General features: G+C 40.2%; 1 protein-coding gene across 2 annotated transcripts in view; it reads left to right on the forward strand.

The window, feature by feature from the left end:
* smoc1 (SPARC related modular calcium binding 1) overlaps window positions 1-14,253 on the forward strand; it is a 41,263-nt gene extending 27,010 nt beyond the window's left edge. The window contains exons 6-15 of one of the 2 annotated variants that reach the window (XM_087780170.1): window positions 558-605; window positions 890-916; window positions 2,200-2,256; window positions 2,321-2,401; window positions 4,186-4,378; window positions 6,061-6,143; window positions 7,530-7,635; window positions 8,362-8,606; window positions 8,712-8,759; window positions 13,120-14,253. In XM_087780170.1, coding sequence (XP_087636296.1) covers window positions 558-605; window positions 890-916; window positions 2,200-2,256; window positions 2,321-2,401; window positions 4,186-4,378; window positions 6,061-6,143; window positions 7,530-7,635; window positions 8,362-8,606; window positions 8,712-8,759; window positions 13,120-13,136 — 905 coding nt within the window. In that variant the 3' untranslated portion in view covers window positions 13,137-14,253. The remainder of the gene's footprint in view (window positions 1-557; window positions 606-889; window positions 917-2,199; window positions 2,257-2,320; window positions 2,402-4,185; window positions 4,379-6,060; window positions 6,144-7,529; window positions 7,636-8,361; window positions 8,607-8,711; window positions 8,760-13,119) is intronic. The other variant, XM_087780171.1, reaches the window with a different exon arrangement.
* The last annotated feature ends 8,908 nt before the right edge of the window (window positions 14,254-23,161 follow it).

The following is a 23,161-nucleotide window of genomic DNA, read 5'->3' on the forward strand; positions in this document are numbered from 1 at the left end:
ATCTATCTATATATCTATCTATATATCTAACTATATATCTAACTATATATCTAACTATATATCTATCTATATATCTAACTATATATCTATCTAACTATATATCTAACTATATATCTAACTATATATCTATCTATATATCTAACTATATATCTATCTAACTATATATCTATCTAACTATATATCTATCTATCTATCTAACTATATATCTAACTATATATCTATCTATATATCTAACTATATATCTAACTATATATCTATCTATATATCTATCTATATATCTTACTATATATCTAACTATATATCTATCTATATATCTAACTATATATATATCTAACTATATATCTAACTATATATCTATCTATATATCTAACTATATATATATCTATATATCTAACTATATATCTAACTATATATCTATCTAACTATATATCTAACTATATATCCATCTATCTCTGGTCGCACGTGTCGAGATCGACGCTCTGCACCGTGAAGTGACAGATCAGTCGACGACGATGATAAATGACGTGGTGATCAAACTAACGGTTGTTCCCGTGCAGGGTCCGTCACGGACCGGCCTCCCGGGCCGCACAGTTCTGGCAGAAAAGGTGAGTTGAGATCTGTTGCTTCCTGTGTTGGTGCGAGTGTGAGAACGACTGAATGAGAAAGAATAGAAGAAGAATTCATCACTGTTGTGTTCTCAGTGTGTTGAGAGTGAGAAGTGCGTCACGCTAGACGACCTTCTGAACCAATGACCTTTGAACTCGGACTCGAGTCTTTGTTGATGGAGTTGAATCATGGGAAATAACCGTCTGAACATCGGCAGCTAATTGACACTTGTTGAGTTTCTGTGGTTTGTTTGCTTTTGATTGAATTGTTTCCCAAAGGACAGTTCCAGATCCTCCCGGGCTGCACACGGGTGAGTATACGAGGTGACGTCGTCATCACATTCTCAAGTACAAGTACAAGTACAAGTACACGGCATCGACGTCTCAGACTAGAGTCAACATTTAGAAGCTCTTTAAATGTCACAGCCTTTTATTTATGTTACAAAGTTCACAGGAAATTTTCATTGTTATTGTTTATTTTAAAAACTGTCAACAACTGAATCTTTTTCCCTCACAAAGCAAGATTTTTACATTTATATTTTGAATTTTCTTTCTCTGATTCCTCTTTGTCAAGTGACCTGCATAGAAAAGTGACCCAACACTAGAGGGAGCTGGAAACAACATTTTCAATCTTAGCCTGAAGTTACTTTTGCAAAAAAACCTCATTGTTAGTATAAAAACGTCTGTTTATTTTTGTTAGCATTAATGCTACTTTTTTAAAAGTCTAGTTTTCATGCTTAGATATTTTATTGCACAAACTTCACAGACTAGGAATTATTTATAAATATTTCTTTCTCCTTTTGGACGAAACATTCTTGCTATTAAATGTAAATGTTCTTATAGATCAACGTAAAATGTTTTATGGAGCTAAATAGCTACAAGGCCTCTGAGGGCCGTCATTCGGTGGCACCGTCTTCGATTCACAATTATGTCGTTACACCATTGGGAAGAAACCAGAGTATTCCTGGACAACATATTGACGACCAGTAGTCGCTCCAAACCCTTGAGCTGGATTTGAACCCATGACCTTTTATTCCCAAACATCCTTATATACAATAAAATAAATTCAATAACTTATATTTCAATGAACAAAAGCTCCTTCAAAACAAACGTTAAACATGATCTCACACCAGCTCAGATGATTCTATCTTTATTGTTAAAAGATAATTTAAATCGCACACACACACACACACACACACCCACGCACACACACACACACACCCACGCACACACACACACACACCGTACAAACACGAAGAGTGATTCTGTTCAAGATGTTCCAGCTCGGAGGAGCCAGAGCAACATATTTGTGTCATTAAATTTGATCCTAGGAAAAACAATAAAGTCAACATTTGAATTTTAAACTTGAATGATGGAGTGTGTGTGTGAAACGAGAGTGTGTTCTGTGTGTGTGTGTGTGTGTACTTGATAAAGCCTCTATGTTTTCTGCCTCTCTCTGTTCATCTCCCTGTTATTTCCGTCTGTCTTGGCCGGGCCAAGTGCAAATCCCAACCATTCAACACTTCTGGAGAGTAGATTGTATTAACCTCAATAATGGTAGTCTCCTTCCACTTCTTTCTCACCCTCAACCCAGACGACGGCTCCAAACCCACGCCCACCCTGGAGACCCACGTGCCCCCCGAGGGCGACGGTACGTCCGTCACCGTCATACTCTCGTGGGCGATCAAAGTAGGACAATGTGTTGACGTTTGCAGAGATAACGGCGCCGACGCTGTGGATCAAACATCTGGTCTACAAGGAGAACAAACAGAACAACTCCAGCTCCAAGAAACAAGGTGAGACACCAGGGAAGTAAAGGTTTAAAGACTCGATCGTCTCCATGTTGAGATCCTGGATGTGTTGATGGGTCGTGAGAATATGACTCGCCAGAGATCGGCTCGACCAGCACGGGTTCCATCAGGTTTGGTCTGGTGAAGGTTGTTTATCTTTCCGTGTCTCCTTTTCAATTATGACTGGACCGGTTGACTCGCCTCGAGGCAGCTGGACCACGTTTACACGTGTGTAGTGAGTGTGTGTGTGTGTGTGTGTGTGTGTGTGTGAGAGTGTGAGTGTGTGTGTGTGTGAGTGTGGGTGCGTTTACTCAAATCAAAATTGGGGACAATTTTGAATAACATTTTTCATTTCATTAGAAATGACTTTCAGATGCTCCAACATGATTTTTCCATCTTGTTATCAAAAGTGACTTTTTTTTCAGATTTCTTATGTAAATTGTGTTATAATCTTGAACTCTGCCTCTAGTGCATGTGTGAGGTACTACACCCTGAAACACTTGATCTTTGGGGAAATAGAAGCTAAATATGGTTCAGTGTCGGTGTTTGATTCTTTGTTGAGTTTGATTGTTCTTACATTATTATAGTGATTGACCAAATAACTTTTTTTTAACATCCTTCCATCCATTATCCCATCTTTCTATCAACCCATTCTTCCATCTATTTATCTGTTTATACATCTTTGATCTTTCTATTCATCCATTCATATAGAGCTGCACGATATATCGAAAAAATATCGATATCGCGATATTGACACGTGAGATATGCATCGAAAACATGTGATAATTTATCATTTTTTATTGTATAAATCAAGCATTTCTTAAATACACACTTCGATCAATCAGTGTCACGTTCTGTAAAGTTGTCAATTTGTACTTCTATGTCTCGTTGTTGTTTACGTCTCCGTCCGTCTGTGAACTGTGCGGCGCAGCTTGTTAGGCTCGGTTGCTATGGTGACGTGTCTTAGTGCGTTAAAAAAATATTGCAATAATATCGATATCGCAATTGAAGACACCGATATCTAATATTGCACATATTTCAAATATCGTGCAGCCATACATTCATATATATTGTCCATCTATACATGATCTTTCAATTCATCCATTAAGAATTCATATATCATCCATCTTTTATTCCATCTTTCCATAAACCGTCCATCTCTTTGTCCATCAATCCATTTATCTGTCGTTGGATTCACACGTTCATCCATCTATTCAACCAACTTATATATCCTCCATCTTTCCATCCATCTTTCCATCCATCTCTCCATTCATGTGATAAGACGTTAAAGTTCACTTAACAACACTTGGCTCATCTGTCATTCAGTGTGTTTGTGTGTGTTTGTGTGTGTTTGTGTGCGTTTTTATACGCAACACAAACACACACAAACATACAACATCGTCCATTTGAAGAAACTGGAGATGGTTGAGACTCAAACACTGCAGAACGTTCTCCTCACAGCAGGCGTGAAACAGTCTTGCAGTCATTAGTCCACAGCTGAAAGTCATTGCAGTGAAACAGGGGAGACAGCTGGTCGGGGGTCGACCCCAAAGATTGAGGTTCCGTGGATGAAGGGAGTCAGAGTTGAGCAACAAAAGGTGGACTGAGAGTGTTTAAGAGGTTTAAGGTGTGTAGAAGGAGACGCAACAAGCAGCTCCTGGACTCACTTTCAACAAGTCCAAAGTAAAGTTTGTTCGAGGAGAGATTTGAGGGGTTCATGGGCGTCCGCGGGTCCAAGTGTGTTGCTCGAACCCTGTGTCGGTCTCAGTATTGAGTGTGTCTCTCTTTAGAGAAGGTTCCCTCTTGTGACCAGGAGAGACTGACCGCCCTGGACGAGGCCCGGCAGAACCCCAGGGAGGCCGTCTTCATCCCCGACTGCGGGCTCGCCGGACTCTACAAGTCCGTCCAGTGCCACCAGTCCACGGGCTACTGCTGGTGCGTCCTGGTGGACACGGGGAGACCCATCCCAGGAACTTCTACCAGGTGATACCAGAGTACTTCAGTGACTCAGGACTGAATATTAGGGTCATCAGTAAACTAGGTTTCACGTCAGTTTTAAGTCCCGTCAGTGAAGATTAAGATCAAGTTTCCAAAGAAAGCTTTTCATTCGTGACCTTTTACTCGTGTTTGTGTTGTTTGGAAAAACTCGATTGACTCAGATTCAAGTTTGTAACACAATAGTCAACTTGTACAAATGGACTAAACACGGTTGTTGTTGTAACTTTGTGTTAAGGCGGTGAACAGTTCCAGAGTCAGTGGGACGATGACGGAGCGACGTCACTGCTTTAATTAAAGTCATCGAACTACTTTAATGTTGCAGCTTTAATGAGTCTTGAAGTCGATTCACTTTCATTTGTTCCGTGACGAAGCTTCAACTCATTCCTGTGTCCAAAGGCCAACAATCTGTTCCAGACTCTCCTAAACCCCGAGAAACGACGTACTTCTAAAAACAACTATTTCCCTAAAACTGCAATACCAGAAAACATACTTGCGGCCCTTACAAAAATGACTTAATGGGCCAGATTTTGGCCTCAAGCCTCGAGTTTGAAAGACTAGATTCTTGAAGAAGAGCGAGAGTACTACGGGGAAACAAATTGTCTGAGGATAAGAGGATACAGTGGACTTTGGTTTCAGAACAAAAATGAAAATGGTTACGACTTCGTCAAGAGTCATGTGGTAGCAGGTCATGTGTAACACCAGAGTCAAGTACTGGACAATACTACACATATATACTTGTTACTACACTATCCCAACACCAGAGTCAAGTACTGGACAATACTACACATATATACTTGTTACTACACTATCCCAACACCAGAGTCAAGTACTGGACAATACTACACATATATACTTGTTACTACACTATCCCAACACCAGAGTCAAGTACTGGACAATACTACACATATATACTTGTTACTACAGAATCACAACACCAGAGTCAAGTACTGGACAATACTACACATATATACTTGTTACTACAGTATCACAACACCAGAGTCAAGTACTGGACAATACTACACATATATACTTGTTACTACACTATCACAACACCAGAGTCAAGTACTGGACAATACTACACATATATACTTGTTACTACACTATCACAACACCAGAGTCAAGTACTGGACAATACTACACATATATACTTGTTACTACACTATCACAACACCAGAGTCAAGTACTGGACAATACTACACATATATACTTGTTACTACACTATTACAACACCAGAGTCAAGTACTGGACAATACTAAACATATATACTTGTTACTACACTATCACAACACCAGAGTCAAGTACTGGACAATACTACACATATATACTTGTTACTACACTATCACAACACCAGAGTCAAGTACTGGACAATACTACACATATATACTTGTTACTACACTATTACAACACCAGAGTCAAGTACTGGACAATACTAAACATATATACTTGTTACTACACTATCACAACACCAGAGTCAAGTACTGGACAATACTACACATATATACTTGTTACTACACTATCACAACACCAGAGTCAAGTACTGGACAATACTAAAAACTGTCAGGGTCGTTGCTGGAGCGTAAGATACAGATCGAACTGATAGACCGAAACAGGTACGACTGAAACAAACCTGGTCTAATAAAGTCTTAAAACTCTACTGTGTGGAACAGGTACCAGACGCCCGAGTGCGACGGTGCTGCACGATCCCGAGGGACGGACGCTGAAGATCCCTTCCAAGTGAGAGAGATCACAGGTAACAGTTCCTCTGAGATGAAATCTACTGTGTTATTACACACTTAACTTTTGTTAGCGTCGTTTCACCGTCATTGAAAGTCTTGTTGTAACTCTTGTTTAACTTCCCATCTGGAGACTTTACAGAGTCCGACAGGACTCCTGACTGTGCAGCAGATGTGAGGCGTGTTTTATGGACGAGGGTTGAGGGTGTGGGCGATATTTTATCAACTCCGAACAGGGAATGTTCCGGACCCCCACAACAAAGTACTTCATGGTTGTCACATCAAGGAGGGGGTGAAGGGGGCGGAGTCTGTGCTGCAGGTTCAATATGAGAATATATAAGTGTGTAACATTACATCATTGGTTCAACTGTAATCCAACAATTTTCAACTATAATCCAACAATTTTCAACTATAATCAAACAATTTTCAACTATAATCAAACAATTTTCAACTATAATCCAACAATTTTCAACTATAATCAAACAATTTTCAACTAGAATCAAACAATTTTCAACTAGAATCAAACAATTTTTAACTATAATCAAACAATTTTCAACTAGAATCAAACAATTTTCAACTAGAATCAAACAATTTTCAACTATAATCAAACAATTTTCAGGTTGTCAACAGTAATGATAATTGATTGACATGTTGGTAGGACGGTGCAGGTGGAGGTCACAGGTGTGAGGAGGTACAGGAGGTACAGGAGGGAGGAGGTACAGGAGGGAGGAGGTACAGGAGGTACAGGAGGGAGGAGGTACAGGAGGTACAGGAGGTCACAGGTGTGAGGAGGTACAGGAGGTACAGGAGGTACAGGAGGGAGGAGGTACAGGAGGTACAGGAGGTACAGGAGGGAGGAGGTACAGGAGGTACAGGAGGTACAGGAGGGAGGAGGTACAGGAGGTACAGGAGGGAGGAGGTACAGGAGGTCACAGGTGTGAGGAGGTACAGGAGGTACAGGAGGGAGGAGGTACAGGAGGGAGGAGGTACAGGAGGTCACAGGTGTGAGGAGGTACAGGAGGTACAGGAGGGAGGAGGTACAGGAGGTAGAGGAGGTACAGGAGGGAGGAGGTACAGGAGGTACAGGAGGTCACAGGTGTGAGGAGGTACAGGAGGTACAGGAGGTACAGGAGGGAGGAGGTACAGGAGGTACAGGAGGGAGGACCAGGTAAGAAGAGCTGCAGCTGTGTTTCACTTTAAGAGACACAATTAGAGAAAGTCTGCTCTGGTCGTACCTGCTATAAAAACATACATCTGGACAGTTAAAGGAGCTACCAAGGTGTTCAGAACCGGGTCATAAAAGTTAACGGGTCTGTGTGCGCCCCGTAACACCCCTGTGTGTGTGTGCTGGACCAAGTCATTCTTTCGTGGCTAATCTGGCTGATGTGTTCGCTCGGTGCTAGGATGCCCGGACGGCAAGAAGGCCGAGTTCATCACCAGCTTGTTGGACGCGCTCACCACGGACATGGTCCAGGCTATCAACTCACCAGCGCCCTCCGGTGGTGGAAGGTCAGACATTTATGATGCACCTTTAAATATTAACAGTATCATCTGTTGTATCAAATGCATGTTTTAGTTCAACTGTTGGTTTTGTTGCAACGCACAAGTTGAAATAAATAAAAACAATAAAGAATAGAACTAATCCAACAATTTTCAACTGTAATCAAACAAACAAAACACTTTGCAGCTAAATGTGGACAAAACTGAAACTCTGGTGATTGCTCCTGATGATTAAGCTCCAGGGTTGAGTCAGTACTTGGGTGACTTAGGTTAGTCTGTCAAACTGAGCCTGAGAAACCTGGGTGTTGTTTCAATTGAGGAAAAATCTATAAACTTAAATGATGTCACAACATGATCTGGATCTTATAATCCGTGTTATTGTGTCTGCAGCCAGAATTCTGAGCTGCTCTAGTAGAAGAACTCACATTTCTCCGATCCTGAAAACTCTTCAGTGGCTGACAGTTTCTTTCAGGATCTAATGCAGGCTTTTCCTTGATTCTCTGAGACTCTTGTGTTTGTCTCGGTGTTATCTTGATCTTTAAAGTATATATTTTATTAAGTATTGTTTTGATTGTTTAAGCGCTTTGTGACCCTGGTCTAGAAAAGCGCTCTATAAATACTAATTACTTCCTTACATTCTTGCTCATGAACACATCACAAAGCAGAGATTTGCACCGTCATCCCCACCACTGTTGGTTCCAATCACACCCGTGACTCCCAGGTTTTGTTTGGCAGGTTCGTGGAGCCCGATCCCAGCCACACTCTGGAGGAGAGGGTGGTCCACTGGTACTTTGCCCAGCTGGACAACAACGGCAGCCAAGACATCAACAAGAAGGAGCTGAAGCCTTTCAAGAGGTACCTCAAGAAGAAAGCCAAACCCAAAAAATGTGCCCGGAAGTTCACCGACTTCTGCGACCTGAACAAGGACAAAGCCATTTCCCTGCCGGAGCTGAAGGGCTGTCTGGGCGTCAGTAAGGACGGTGAGAACTGGGCACTCTGGGGTCTGTTGCCGAGAACATGGAAGTACATTTTCTAAAGATTTCACTTGAAACACTTGAATGAAAAAACTGTTTTTATGTCCACAGGAAGCTCGTCCAGCCATCAAGGAACAAGGCAAGGGACGCATTTGTTCAGTAAGAAAACTACTTCTAGTTGACTTCATGTTTAAGCAGAAAGACTGTTTAATCAATGATATATATATATATATATATAAAACTATCCTAAAGGTATCAATAAAGTAAAAAGAGACTTTATTGGAAATAACTTCAAGTACAAAATTAATTGCTAGCTGTCAGAAATCTTTTTTGTTTGTTCGACTCTGACCACGTGAGTACAGGCAGTTTTGGCACATTTTGCTAGCATTGAATCATCTGTAGCTAGCACCGTTAGCGACAAGCTAAGCTAGCAAGTTTACGAGTCGGAGTAAGTTGGTGGAATCTCCTCGGTTGAGACCCTGGCTCCTGTAAGGGTTTCGAGTAACGTCATCTGCCATCGGTGACGTCACTTGAAGAAACTCTTGATGGTCCAAACATGCGAGCGTTACGGGGTGGAATGTAAAATGGCGGGACGCCAGGGTAAACGTCTGACCCGCCAGCGTCGTCTGTCCGCCTTGTGGTCATCGTTTGTTGTAGTTATTGGTCCAGTTGGGTTTTATTTTGTCTGGACGGTAGCTCGGCTCTCACTGGACTGAGGTTATATGCTTTCCTTGGCGGCTCAGAGGCTGAACCGTCAGGACTCTCGGACTCTCGGCGCCGGACGCCAGGACAAACAAGAGGTTTTTTTATCCTTGACTCACCTCCACATGACGGCTGAAGATTGTTCTGCTCCATGACACAGTGGAGGCTCAGAGCAAGAAGCTATCTGTGCTACTGATAATGTTCAGACTCAGAGTCTTATCTAACGTCGCTGGAGTTCACGGAGAAACATGTTCTCACGAGGGGCTGGCGGGACCCGGGCCAGGCTGGACACATCTGCTCACTCGTCTGGAGTTGGCAGCCGTCAAGGAAACTTCTCGAGTACCTTGAGAGAGTTTTTTCGATGATGAATAGGAACGCCAGTCCTCGGGAGACTGGAAACAAGGCTCGGTAACAGAAGCCCGAGGAGGAGTCGGGGGTTAAATGTAGTTGTAAAGCCTTGTTCCAGTCAGACGGCGGGTGTGGAGGCTGATGGTTCCACGAACGTTTGTTTACCAGAATACAAGCCCGTCTTTAATACATGCTGAGCCCAGAGAAGCAGTGTTTACTCCTTTGTTTTAATGTAGTAACTTTTATGATGAACGAATACAAAATAATCTGAAGGTATTTAACACAGAACTCTCCTCTAAACACTGGAGGTTTTTACTCAAATTCTTTGCGATGGCCTCCAAACACTGGATGTTGGTCTCCACTGGAGTCATCGACGCCCAGACACGTCATTCTTATTCGACGACGTTCGTTGCCAACTTCTCTCGAATGGTAACAGCAGCGTAAACATGCTCGTTTTCTTCGTCCGATTCCAGGGAAGGTTAAAACGAATTTATACAAATATTAAGAGAGTTATAACCTTTTAAAAGTCTCAAGTCCTCTAAAGTGTTGGGACTTCTTCTAGCAGTTTCTTCCTTCTGTGCCTTTTTATCGGAAGCTGCCGAGGAACTCAATTAAAATATCACTTATAATCAATAATAAATCCACCTCCTTGTACACGCACACGTTAAATGTTTTTCCTGGTTTTGTTTCCTGAAAAATAATCCCTGTGCAACGTAAAGTACCTTAGTTGGTGTAAATACAGGCTCTGCTGCTCAAATTGAAGTTAATGGAGGTGCTGAACCTGCAGGCAACATGTGACCTGAGGCTGCTCTCTGATTGGTCCCTTTGCCAATTATTCCGAGGCCACTAAACACTGCATTGTAAAGGTTTTCTCACCGTCTCAATCGTTTGAAGGAGGAAGAACATGCTCTCACTTCAAGCAAATAGAATAGTATAGAGAAGAGTGCATACCTCTGCCAAGGAGCTAAATAAAGCTTACTCACTTAAAGTTCACCACTGCGCCACCAACGACACCAGCTCTGTGAGCGTTCAGTAGTCCTTGAATAATAGTGTTGAATTAACAAAAAGACTTTCCGTCACCACAGGGACCCTTTAAGTGCTGAATTATTTGAGTAATAACATTGTTTTCTCAGTTTTTAATCAAGCAGCGTTTGCTGGTTTTCACCAGTTCCAAACAGAGTAGTAGTGATGAGAAGTGAATGATCCTTCAAAACCTTCCAGAGTCCAGATGGTAGGAGAGAACCACCACCGACTCTTGACTTGTTTCTCAGACAATCCTCCAGATTTTGATGAAAATCCATCCAAAACCTTTTGAGTCGTACGGTTTACAAACACCAACATAACCTACACAACGATGAACAAAACCTCTCGAGGTACTTGGACACGAGTAGACGTCGACGTAGAAACAACATCAGAGAAACGAACACTAATGACACAGAAACAACAACAAGACAAACACTATCTTCCCTGAATCATGAGCAGGAGTTCGTGGAGCTCTCTGGTGACTCCAGTCTCGCCAAATGAAACGGAGCAAAAGAACAAATGTCATTTGTAGGATTCAAATCTATGCAGTGTTGGACATCTGCGCCGAGATGTGTTCACAGCTCTGGTATGTATCCACAAGACACTTACTACGATTATACTTTAAGTCAGTATCATTTTAGTCCTTCCTGCAACGGAGAAATAGGATATTTCGGTCATTTCCAAGGAACGTTTCTCAGAGTCTTATTCACTTTTTCCACTGTTGAGCGGTTCGTGGAAAACATTGATTAAGACGACGGCTGATCTCAGAGCAGTGGTATTGATCAGGACGTTAAATAAACGTGATTCCAGGAAGTGACTTCATCCTCTGAGCCACTTTCCTTCAACCTTCCTCGAACCAGGTGGATGAGCTGGAGCCTCCAGTCTCACTCCGGCTCTCCTCGGGTGTTTGTGCTGGCGCTGGCCGTCATTAGCCGGGAATGAAAGGAGGGTATTATGAGGCGGACCTGGCACCGAGGCCCCTCCACCATTAGGGAGCCCACAGTCCCGTCCGAGCCGAGCCAGCGGCAATAACGAGCGGTCGCTTGTTTTTCTTTAATTGCTGTGACATCAGTCCGAGAAGTGAACAAGTCAGACGTCCACGTCACGGAGACGACTTCTCTAAAGAGTTCATCAAGTGGATTCTCGAGCGTCCTGGAGCCGAGCGACTCTCTTGGCCGTCCCCAGGTGAGGCGGGACTGTGCCAGACCAGATCCGCTTTCAGCTGTGGATCACATGGGGGGGCGTCCTCCAGGGAGAGCGCCGGGATCTTTGTGTTGTTAATGACAGTGTCCTCAGTGACCGGGAAGAAGAGTCTCTCTGTGAGCAGGACGTCCAGGATCTGCACAAGCTCTCGACACAGAAGAGAATTCATGGCCAGTTTCTACCAGACTTTTATGGTCCTGGTACAGTATCTGGGGCTTTGAGTCTCGACAGATCCGACACCAGAGTTAAATACACAGTCTTGCTCTACTGGGAAAAACACTGGTCGAGCTTTGAAAGAAAAGAAAAAATACTACAAATGTCACTTTAAATAGTTTGTCTTCTCAAAGAAATGACCAAATATTTGACCGTATAATCTGCAGGAACCACGGCAGCCTGTGTAACAATACACTGTAAACAAACTGACAACCTCGTGAGGAACAAACAACCGAGTGTTGAGCTCTTCCAGTCAACATTGGTTAGTGCGGTCGCCTCACAGCAAGAAGGTTGCTGGTTCGCTTCCTAGGCCGAGCAAACTTGTGACCTTTCTGTGTGGAGTTAGTATGTTCTCCCCGTGTTCCCTTGGTTACTCCGGACACTCTGGTTTCCTCCCACAGTCCAAAAACATACAGAGGTAGATTGAGAACTTTGGGAAATTGTCCGTAGGTATGAGTGTGTGTGTGAATGGTTGTCTGTCTTTGTGTGTGTCCTGAGACAGACTGGCATCCTGTCCAGGGTGTCCCCTGCCTCTCGCCCTATGATACTGGGATCAGCGGTAGAAAATGAATGAATGAATGAAAAAACCGACGCCTGTCGGGTCGATAGCAGGATCATATCATCTCTGGTTTCTCCTCCAGACCCTCAAACGCACGACACATTTTGTTTTATCCAAAGTATGCGAGTAAATATTCCACTTTCTCAATCCCGACGGAGGAAATGCAACATTTCGAAACAATGATAAAAAATTGAAGTCATATATTCACCGACTCATGAGGGTGATTTGAAATATTCATGAACTTAAAGCAACAGTAAGTCATTGTGTGGGACCTTGCTTGCTCGAGACCTTGGCTCCCGTCAGGGTCTGAATGCCATCAACCGCTATCCGCCACCTCAAGAAGCCGTGTCTTTGTAATAGCTAGATCATTTAATTTAACTTTACAGGCATTGAGAAAAATCGACATAAATATTATCATTTGATTGCAAATGAGGTTGATAAGGTTTAACTTGTTGTTCCTTGTGTCTCCAGTAGGTCGTCTGGTGTGAAGAGAGGAGTTTGAAGGAGAGGGAGGAGATGCAGAGAGAAGGAAGGGATGGATCAGAAGAATTTCCAGAGTAAAAGACAAAACATGGACAGAAAAACCTTCAAGGTGGCGCCATATTTGCACTTTCTTCGTGTCGCCCTGAAGTGAGTCCGAGAAGGTCAGAGGTCGAGTAAACGACTGGAGGCGTGAGATGATGACACGACGCGTCAAAACCTTTTTTTTTAGTCACAACATTTTTCTAGTCGGTTCTTTGTGTTTCACGACTCGGACACTTTCTACTTTTTCTTTGGGGTCATTTTGCTGTTGGTTAAAAAAGTTATTTTTGCATTTTAGAAATAAATTAAGTTGTTTTTTAAATCTGTACCACATGATCAATCAAGAGTAAAACCTTTCGGACAACTTGCTCAAAGCCTTAGTTCACAGTTATGGAAGAGCAAAAGTGAAACATGCAGACCCCTGCCAAGCAGCTCATACGCCAACACCGTTTCTCAAAGTCTTTTAAGTTCATATCATAAGATACTTTTTAAGCATTTGAAATATCATGGATCATGAGCTGGCACAGCAGGTGGCAGTAGCGTTCCAGCACAACCGAGATGGAGAAACCTGCAAACACTTCTCTGATCCAGATGGTCATTTGGAAAAATATTTAAACTCGTAATCTTTCTGGTTACAAACATTTGGCGCAAAATTCATGGACATTTTTTGGAGTCCGACGACTTTCTTGGCGACAAGTTTATTTATAATCCAGATACACAGGATTATATTTTCCGAAAACAGAAAGTGTTGGAGACACCAGTAAAAACCAGACGAACGCGGCCGGATTAACATGTTTACAAGCCGTGGCTGAGATCCAGAGTCTCTCGTCAGAGACGCAGCTTCACCGAGGTTACAAACGAGATGAAACATTCACAAATGTCAGCTCCGACGATACACTTTGTGTTGGACTGCAACAGTGTGCGAGGGTGTGCGAGGGTGTGCGAGGGTGTGCGAGGGTGTGCGAGGGTGTGCGAGGGTGTGCGAGGGTGTGCGAGGGTGTGTGGGTTCAAACAAGAGTCACCGACGCAACAATGACATATTCACGTCGAAATATATTTCCTGGTTATTAGCACGATCACGATCATCCGTTTTTATCTGTCGTTAGAAACTTTGCGTTGTAAATATGTACAATAAACTTTGTCTTATGAAACGTTGTGGTCTGGCTCGAGAGTTTTGTGATCGTGGCTCGTCGTGCATTCGGAAGAAATAACCTTTCGCTGGTGTTTACACGACCTCAAACATCGGGCCATTAGAGCGCCGCCGACCATCGCACTGTATTTCATCAACGCTCGTTGATGTTTATTTGATGAGCGGCTGCAGCACTTTAGCTCCTGTTGGCATCGTCTCGACCCAAGAATGTCCAAAGCATCTGAACTCCAGTCCAGCAGCCAATCAGAACGCATGTCCACGACCTCATCCTGGACATCGATAAAGACTCGATCTGTCGTCGAGTGAAACGTTTTAATAAAACACAAATATTCAAACTGACTTTAGCTGTTAATAAACTCACTTGAAGGCCATTAAAACCATATTTATAAACAAATGTAATATTTTATGTTAGATACAAATATTCATTAATAATTATCAGATTAAGAAAAACTTTCCCCACATATTTATTAATTATAATGTTGGTTAAATATGTTCTTATTCACTTGTATACATTTAAATTAACATTTTAATAACAGTAACAACCATTAAAAGTTACCGTAGATGTTAATAAACTAGGATTTCTCTGGATTTAATAGTTTCCTTCACTTACTTTATTATACCTTTTTTTAAGATGTTCATTTTAATACACAATGATAAGTTTGTGTACTTTAAAAGAAAACTTTATTTTAAAATGTTTATTTATCACTCACTTAATGTGACTTTTTAAGTGTAAATGAACTTGATTTTCTCTCAAAAGGGTTTGATTTTTAGTTTCCTTACATTTAGTTTCAACCAATTTCTGTTTCATTATATCATTTAATTTGCACATACTCGGGTTTTCAAGATGTTATTAACATAATTAGTTTTTCCATGAATTAAAATATATTTTAAGTTGTTAACTGACATATTTATTTAGTAAAATATTGTTTTTATTCACTTATATCCATTTTAATTGAATTTATATGACGCTGACAAAAACAAACAAACTTAAATAAAAGATTATTATAAACAATATTGACTTGTCTTCTGTTATTCAGTACACACATTGAAAGTGGAGAAGTTTCCTCTCACTAGAGTAAACCAGTAAATAAACAACTTGTTTGTTGATGAATCTCTGACTCGCTTCTTCACGTGCAGTCAATCCGCGCTCGTTGCTGACACCTACAGGTGAAATGGATTCACTGCAGGTTCATCTTATCATCTCTGAGACCTTGAAACCTTCGCATCCAAGACACCATAAGAGTTGGATCTCGTCTGAAGTTGCCGAGTCGGACACGCCGGGTACGGACGTCTAAATGTTACACACAATCACAGACAGACTCACAATCAGCACTAATGGATTCCTAGTCTGATCCGCAGAAGATGTTCCTGTAGATCTGTGAGACGTTCTGATTTACTGATAGGGATTCAAAGGTGCGGATGTTGTCAGTGTGTGTGTGTGTGTCTGTGTGTGTGTGTGTGTGTGTGTGTGTGGGGTGGGGGGGTCATCTGAGAAGGAGGCAGCTGCAGTACATCTGTCTTGTACCGACACATGTGGCATTTGACTTCCAGTGTGAAGTTCAAAAGACTTTTATAATGACGCAGCTGCTCCAGGATGTACGTGTGTGTGTGTGTGTGTGTGTGTGTGTGTGTGTGTGTGTGTACACTTTGATGAAGGCTCACTAGAGAACCTAGGAGCTGGAGGGGCTTCACAGGTGAGGTCTGCAGACATGATATGAAATGAGCTCCATCGAAGTATTTATATTGTTCCTTTATTATCAATATCACGACGGCAGGTCGTGGAGTTTTGTTCTTCTGGAAACAGAAGGTCATCGGGAAAAGGTCACGGACTTGTAATTTGTCGTGAAACATTGAGAAACAGTCCCAGAACCATTAGCCATCATTAGGACTATTAAGTCTCGTGCAGCACCTGCTCGACGGGAGGGTCGGAGGGTCGGCGTGACGGGGTCAAAGGTCAGACATATCAGCTGCAGGAACTGAGTTTGAAGGTGGAAGTTGAAGTTTTTTACGAACATTAAAAAAATACACGTCTTTATCTATTATATATTCATTGGACTGATTGTGGCTTTAAAACAGAGTTTTTACTTTAAAGTTAAATATTAAACTCTGACAGATTCTGGATACTACATGTTTTTGTGTTCATGAACTTCATTGTTTATACAAGTTTACAATAGTTGGTAATATTTTGAGAAACATTTTTCTACAAACACTTTTACGTTTGATTAGAGAAAGTATTTTATAATTTATTTGTTGCAAATGCCAGAAAAAGTGTTTGAAAAAGAAACAATATATTGCAATATGTCTTTGTTACTACAGTATTGCTATATATCTTTGTAACTACAGTATCGCAATATATCGTTGTTACTACAGTATCGCAATATATCGTTGTTACTACAGTATCGCAATATATCGTTGTTACTACATTATCGCAATATATCGTTGTTACTACAGTATCTCGATATATCGTTGTTACTACAGTATTGTGATACATCGTCGTTACTACAGTATTGCAATATATTGTTGTTACTACAGTATTGCGATATATCGTCGTTACTACAGTATTGCGATATATTGTTGTTACTACAGTATCGCAATATATCGTTGTTACTACAGTATCGCAATATATCATTGTTACTACAGTATCGCAATTCATCGTCGTTACTACAGTATCGCAATATATCGTCGTTACTACAGTATCGCAATATATCGTTATTACTACAGTATCGCAATATATCATTGTTACTACAGTATCGCAATATATCGTCGTTACTACAGTATCGCAATAGATTGTTGTTACTACAGTATCGCAATATGTTGTTGTTACTACAGTATCGCAATATATTGTTGTTACTACAGTATCGCAATACATCGTCCCTACTACAGTATGGCAATACATCGTCGTTACTACAGTATGGCAATACATCATCGTTACTACAGTATTGCAATACATTGTCGTTACTACAGTATCTCAATACATCGTCGTTACTACAGTATCGCAATACATCGTTGTTACTACAGTATCGCAATATATCGTCGTTACTACAGTATCGCAATACATCGTCGTTACTACAGTATTGCAATACATTGTCGTTACTACAGTATCTCAATACATCGTTGTTACTACAGCATCTCAATACATCGTCGTTACTACAGTATATCAAAACATCGTCCTTACTACAGTATCGCAATTCATCGTCGTTACTACAGTATCGCAATAAATCGTTGTTACTACAGTATCGCAATATATCGTCGTTACTACAGTATCGCAATAGATTGTTGTTACTACAGTATCGCAATATGTTGTTGTTACTACAGTATCGCAATATATTGTTGTTACTACAGTATCGCAATATATCGTTGTTACTACAGTATCGCAATACATCGTCGTTACTACAGTATCGCAATACATCATCGTTACTACAGTATTGCAATACATTGTCGTTACTACAGTATCTCAATACATCGTCGTTACTACAGTATCGCAATACATCGTTGTTACTACAGTATCGCAATATATCGTCGTTACTACAGTATCGCAATACATCGTCGTTACTACAGTATTGCAATACATTGTCGTTACTACAGTATCTCAATACATCGTTGTTACTACAGCATCTCAATACATCGTCGTTACTACAGTATATCAAAACATCGTCCTTACTACAGTATCGCAATTCATCGTCGTTACTACAGTATCGCAATAAATCGTTGTTACTACAGTATCGCAATATATCGTTATTACTACAGTATCGCAATAAATCGCCGTTACTACAGTATTGCAATTCATCGTCGTTACTACAGTATCGCAATTCATCGTCGTTACTACAGTATCTAATACATCGTTGTTACTACAGTATGGCAATACATCGTCGTTACTACAGTATGGCAATACATCGTCGTTACTACATTATCGCAATATATCGTCGCTACTACAGTATCGCAATATATCGTCGTTACTACAGTATCGCAATATATCGTTGTTACTACAGTATCGCAATACATCGTCGTTACTACATTATCGCAATACATCGTCGTTACTACAGTATCGCAATACATTGTCGTTACTACAGTATCTCAATACATTGTTGTTACTACAGCATCTCAATACATCGTCGTTACTACAGTATCTCAATACATCGTTGTTACTACAGCATCTCAATACATCGTCGTTACTACAGTATCTCCATACATCGTTGTTACTACAGCATCTCAATACATCGTCGTTACTACAGCATCTCAATACATTGTTGTTACTACAGCATCTCAATACATCGTCGTTACTACAGTATCTCCATACATCGTTGTTACTACAGCATCTCAATACATCGTTGTTACTACAGCATCTCAATACATCGTCGTTACTACAGTATCTCCATACATCGTTGTTACTACAGCATCTCAATACATCGTCGTTACTACAGCATGTCAATACATCGTCGTTACTACAGTATCGCAATTCATCGTCGTTACTACAGTATCTCAATACATCGTTGTTACTACAGTATCGCAATATATCGTTGTTACTACAGTATCGCAATATATCGTCGTTACTACAGCATCGCAATATATCGTAGTTACTACAGTATGGCAATACATCGTCGTTACTACAGTATGGCAATACATCGTTGTTACTACAGTATTGCAATACATCGTCTTTACTACAGTATGGCAATACATCGTCGTTACTACAGTATGGCAATACATCGTCGTTACTACAGTATCGCAATATATCATTGTTACTACAGTATCGCAATATATCGTCGTTACTACAGTATCCCAATATATCATCGTTACTACAGTATCGCAATAGATTGTTGGTACCACAGTATAGCAATATGTTGTTGGTACCACAGTATAGCAATATGTTGTTGTTACTACAGTATCGCAATATGTTGTTGTTACTACAGTATCGCAATATATTGTTGTTACTACAGTATCGCAATATGTTGTTGTTACTACAGTATCGCAATATATTGTTGTTACTACAGTATCGCAATATATTGTTGTTACTACAGTATCGCAATATGTTGTTGTCACTACAGTATCGCAATATATTGTTGTTACTACAGTATCGCAATATATTGTTGTTACTACAGTATCGCAATATATCATTGTTACTACAGTATCGCAATACATCGTTGTTACTACAGCATCTCAATACATCGTCGTTACTACAGTATCGCAATATATCGTCGTTACTACAGTATCGCAATATATCGTCGTTACTACAGTATCGCAATACATCGTCGTTACTACAGTATCGCAATACATCGTCGTTACTACAGTATCGCAATACATCGTTGTTACTACAGTATCGCAATAAATCGTTGTTACTACAGTATCGCAATTCATCGTCGTTACTACAGTATCTCAATACATCGTTGTTACTACAGTATCGCAATATGTTGTTGTTACTACAGTATCGCAATATATTGTTGTTACTACAGTATCGCAATATATCGTTGTTACTACAGTATCGCAATATATCGTCGTTACTAGAGTATCGCAATATATCGTGGTTACTACAGTATTGCAATACATCGTCGTTACTACAGTATGGCAATACATCGTCCCTACTACAGTATGGCAATACATCGTCGTTACTACAGTATGGCAATACATCGTCGTTACTACAGTATCGCAATGTATCGTCGTTACTACAGTATGGCAATACATCGTCGTTACTACAGTATAGCAATTCATTGTCGTTACTACAGTATCGCAATATATTGTTGTTACTACAGTATCGCAATATATCGTTGTTACTACAGTATCGCAATATATCGTCGTTACTAGAGTATCGCAATATATCGTGGTTACTACAGTATTGCAATACATCGTCGTTACTACAGTATGGCAATACATCGTCGTTACTACAGTATGGCAATACATCGTCGTTACTACAGTATCGCAATGTATCGTCGTTTCTACAGTATGGCAATACATCGTCGTTACTACAGTATAGCAATTCATCGTCGTTACTACATTATTGCAATATATCATCGTTACTACAGTATCGCAATATATCATCGTTAATACAGTATCGCAATATATCATCGTTACTACAGTATCGCAATATATCGTCGTTACTACAGTATCGCAATATATCGTCGTTACTACAGTATCGCAATACATCGTCGTTACTACAGTATCGCAATACATCGTCGTTACTACAGTATCGCAATACATCGTTGTTACTACAGTATCTCAATACATCGTTGTTACTACAGTATCGCAATACATCGTTGTTACTACAGTATCGCAATACATCGTTGTTACTACAGTATCTCAATACATCGTTGTTACTACAGTATCGCAGTACATCGTTGTTACTACAGTATCTCAATACATCGTTGTTACTACAGTATCGCAATACATCGTTGTTACTACAGTATCTCAATACATCGTCGTTACTACAGTATCGCAATACATCGTCGTTACTACAGTATCGCAGTACATCGTTGTTACTACAGTATCTCAATACATCGTTGTTACTACAGTACATGTATATAACACAACATAATTTAACACAATATATGGTATCACATGTATCGTGATACGTATCGTATCAGCAGATTCCCATCAATACGCAGCTCTAACCTCCAAGTTCTTCCCAGACTTGTGGATCACGATCACATCATCAGTTCATCGTAACTTCGTCGACCATCAGCTGCTCCATATGCATCCTGGGAGACTCGTGGCTGAACTTCTAGCAGAGCTGCCTTACATTCATCAGTCTAGTGCGACTTCATCACTGCAGCGACGGCTCCAGTGCTTCTGTTCTGGTGCGACTTCTCTCTGGAATAAACTTTTAACATTTTCTACATCAACATTGTCTTCATCTGTGGCGACTCAAATCCTCGACACATTTCTGGATTTTCGTGGACGAGCTTCGGACGAATCTACGACAACACAGGTGAAACATCTGGACATCTCATTTATACACGTTATTCTAGTGTATTTGTGGTAAAGAAAACTACCTTTTTTTCAGTCTTACAAAGTCATAACTATACAAACACAATGTTGTGGTTAAGGTAAGAAATATATTCTAAATGTACTCTTTAATAACATCATATACAAGTTGTGTATTTGTTGGATTAGTTACAATCTGACACCACAAAATAGAATTAATGATATTAAATGATTGACCATTAATGATTTAAATAATATTCTAAGACGTACTTTTTTTTAAAAAACACCATAAAAAGTGAATGTACTTGTAAACTTGAGTTTTTGTTTAAGCATAAAAAGTTAAAGCTACTAAAATGTAACAGACAGAGCAGTATTATAAAAACTATATAATCTAAATATTTTCATACAAATACTGTATATTCAACAGGAGGTTGAAAATCAAAACAGTTATTTTAAAAACATACAAAAATTGTGAGCAAAAGCCAGAGATATTATAAAGGTATGTAGAGTTGGAGAGTTTTTTGAGGTACAAATATTATTTAATTCAATTTTATGTTATTTGACACAAAACACAGGAACTGTGTCATATGAGATTATTCCATATTATAAAAAATAAAAAAGGAGAAAGACAAGAGTTTGAAGTTCTCAAGACTTCAAATAAGAAAACATCGTTACATACTAGGGCTGCACGATATTTGAAATATGTGCGATATTTGATATTGGTGTCTTGACTTGTACGATATATTGTGATACTGTAGTAACGACGAAGTTCAACTTTCTTGAAGGAGTCAGTAGATCATCAAACACAGATGTTTCTTGAAGGAGTCAGTAGATCATCAAACACAGATGTTTCTTGAAGGAGTCAGTAGATCATTAAACACAGATGTTTCTTGAAGGAGTCAGTAGATCATTAAACACAGAGATGTTTCTTGAAGGAGTCAGTAGATCATCAAACACAGATGTTTCTTGAAAGAGTCAGTAGATCATCAAACACAGATGTTTCTTGAAAGAGTCAGTAGATCATCAAACACAGAGATGTTTCTTGAAGGAGTCAGTAGATCATCAAACACAGATGTTTCTTGAAGGAGTCAGTAGATCATCAAACACAGATGTTTCTTGAAGGAGTCAGTAGATCATCAAACACAGATGTTTCTTGAAGGAGTCAGTAGATCATCAAACACAGATGTTTCTTGAAGGAGTCAGTAGATCATCAAACACAGATGTTTCTTGAAGGAGTCAGTAGATCATTAAACACAGATGTTACTTGAAGGAGTCAGTAGATCATCAAACACAGATGTTTCTTGAAAGAGTCAGTAGATCATCAAACACAGATGTTTCTTGAAGGAGTCAGTAGATCATCAAACACAGATGTTTCTTGAAGGAGTCAGTAGATCATCAAACACAGATGTTTCTTGAAGGAGTCAGTAGATCATCAAACACAGATGTTTCTTGAAGGAGTCAGTAGATCATCAAACACAGATGTTTCTTGAAGGAGTCAGTAGATCATCAAACACAGATGTTTCTTGAAGGAGTCAGTAGATCATCAAACACAGATGTTTCTTGAAGGAGTCAGTAGATCATCAAACACAGATGTTTCTTGAAGGAGTCAGTAGATCATCAAACACAGAGATGGTTCCAAAGCTTAGGAGCAACAGTCTGGAAGGATTTCTCTCCTCTGGTCCTGAAGTTCAGGAACCATCAGTAGATTCTGATCCACAGACCTCAGAGCCCGAGCTGGGGTGTAAGTCTGGATCAGATCACTGATGGAAGGTCTGACCACGAATAGATCTGAAAGTAAGAACCAGAATTTTAAAATGATCCTGAAAGAAACTGGCAGCCAGTGAAGAGTTTGAAGCAGAAATGTGAGTTCTTCTACTAGAGCGGCTCAGAATTCTGGCTGCAGAGTTTAGTATGAACTGCAGGCGACAC

The sequence above is a fragment of the Callionymus lyra genome, chromosome 18 (assembly GCF_982586985.1).
Source record: "Callionymus lyra chromosome 18, fCalLyr1.hap1.1, whole genome shotgun sequence".
In the NCBI taxonomy this organism is placed as follows: domain Eukaryota; kingdom Metazoa; phylum Chordata; class Actinopteri; order Syngnathiformes; family Callionymidae; genus Callionymus; species Callionymus lyra.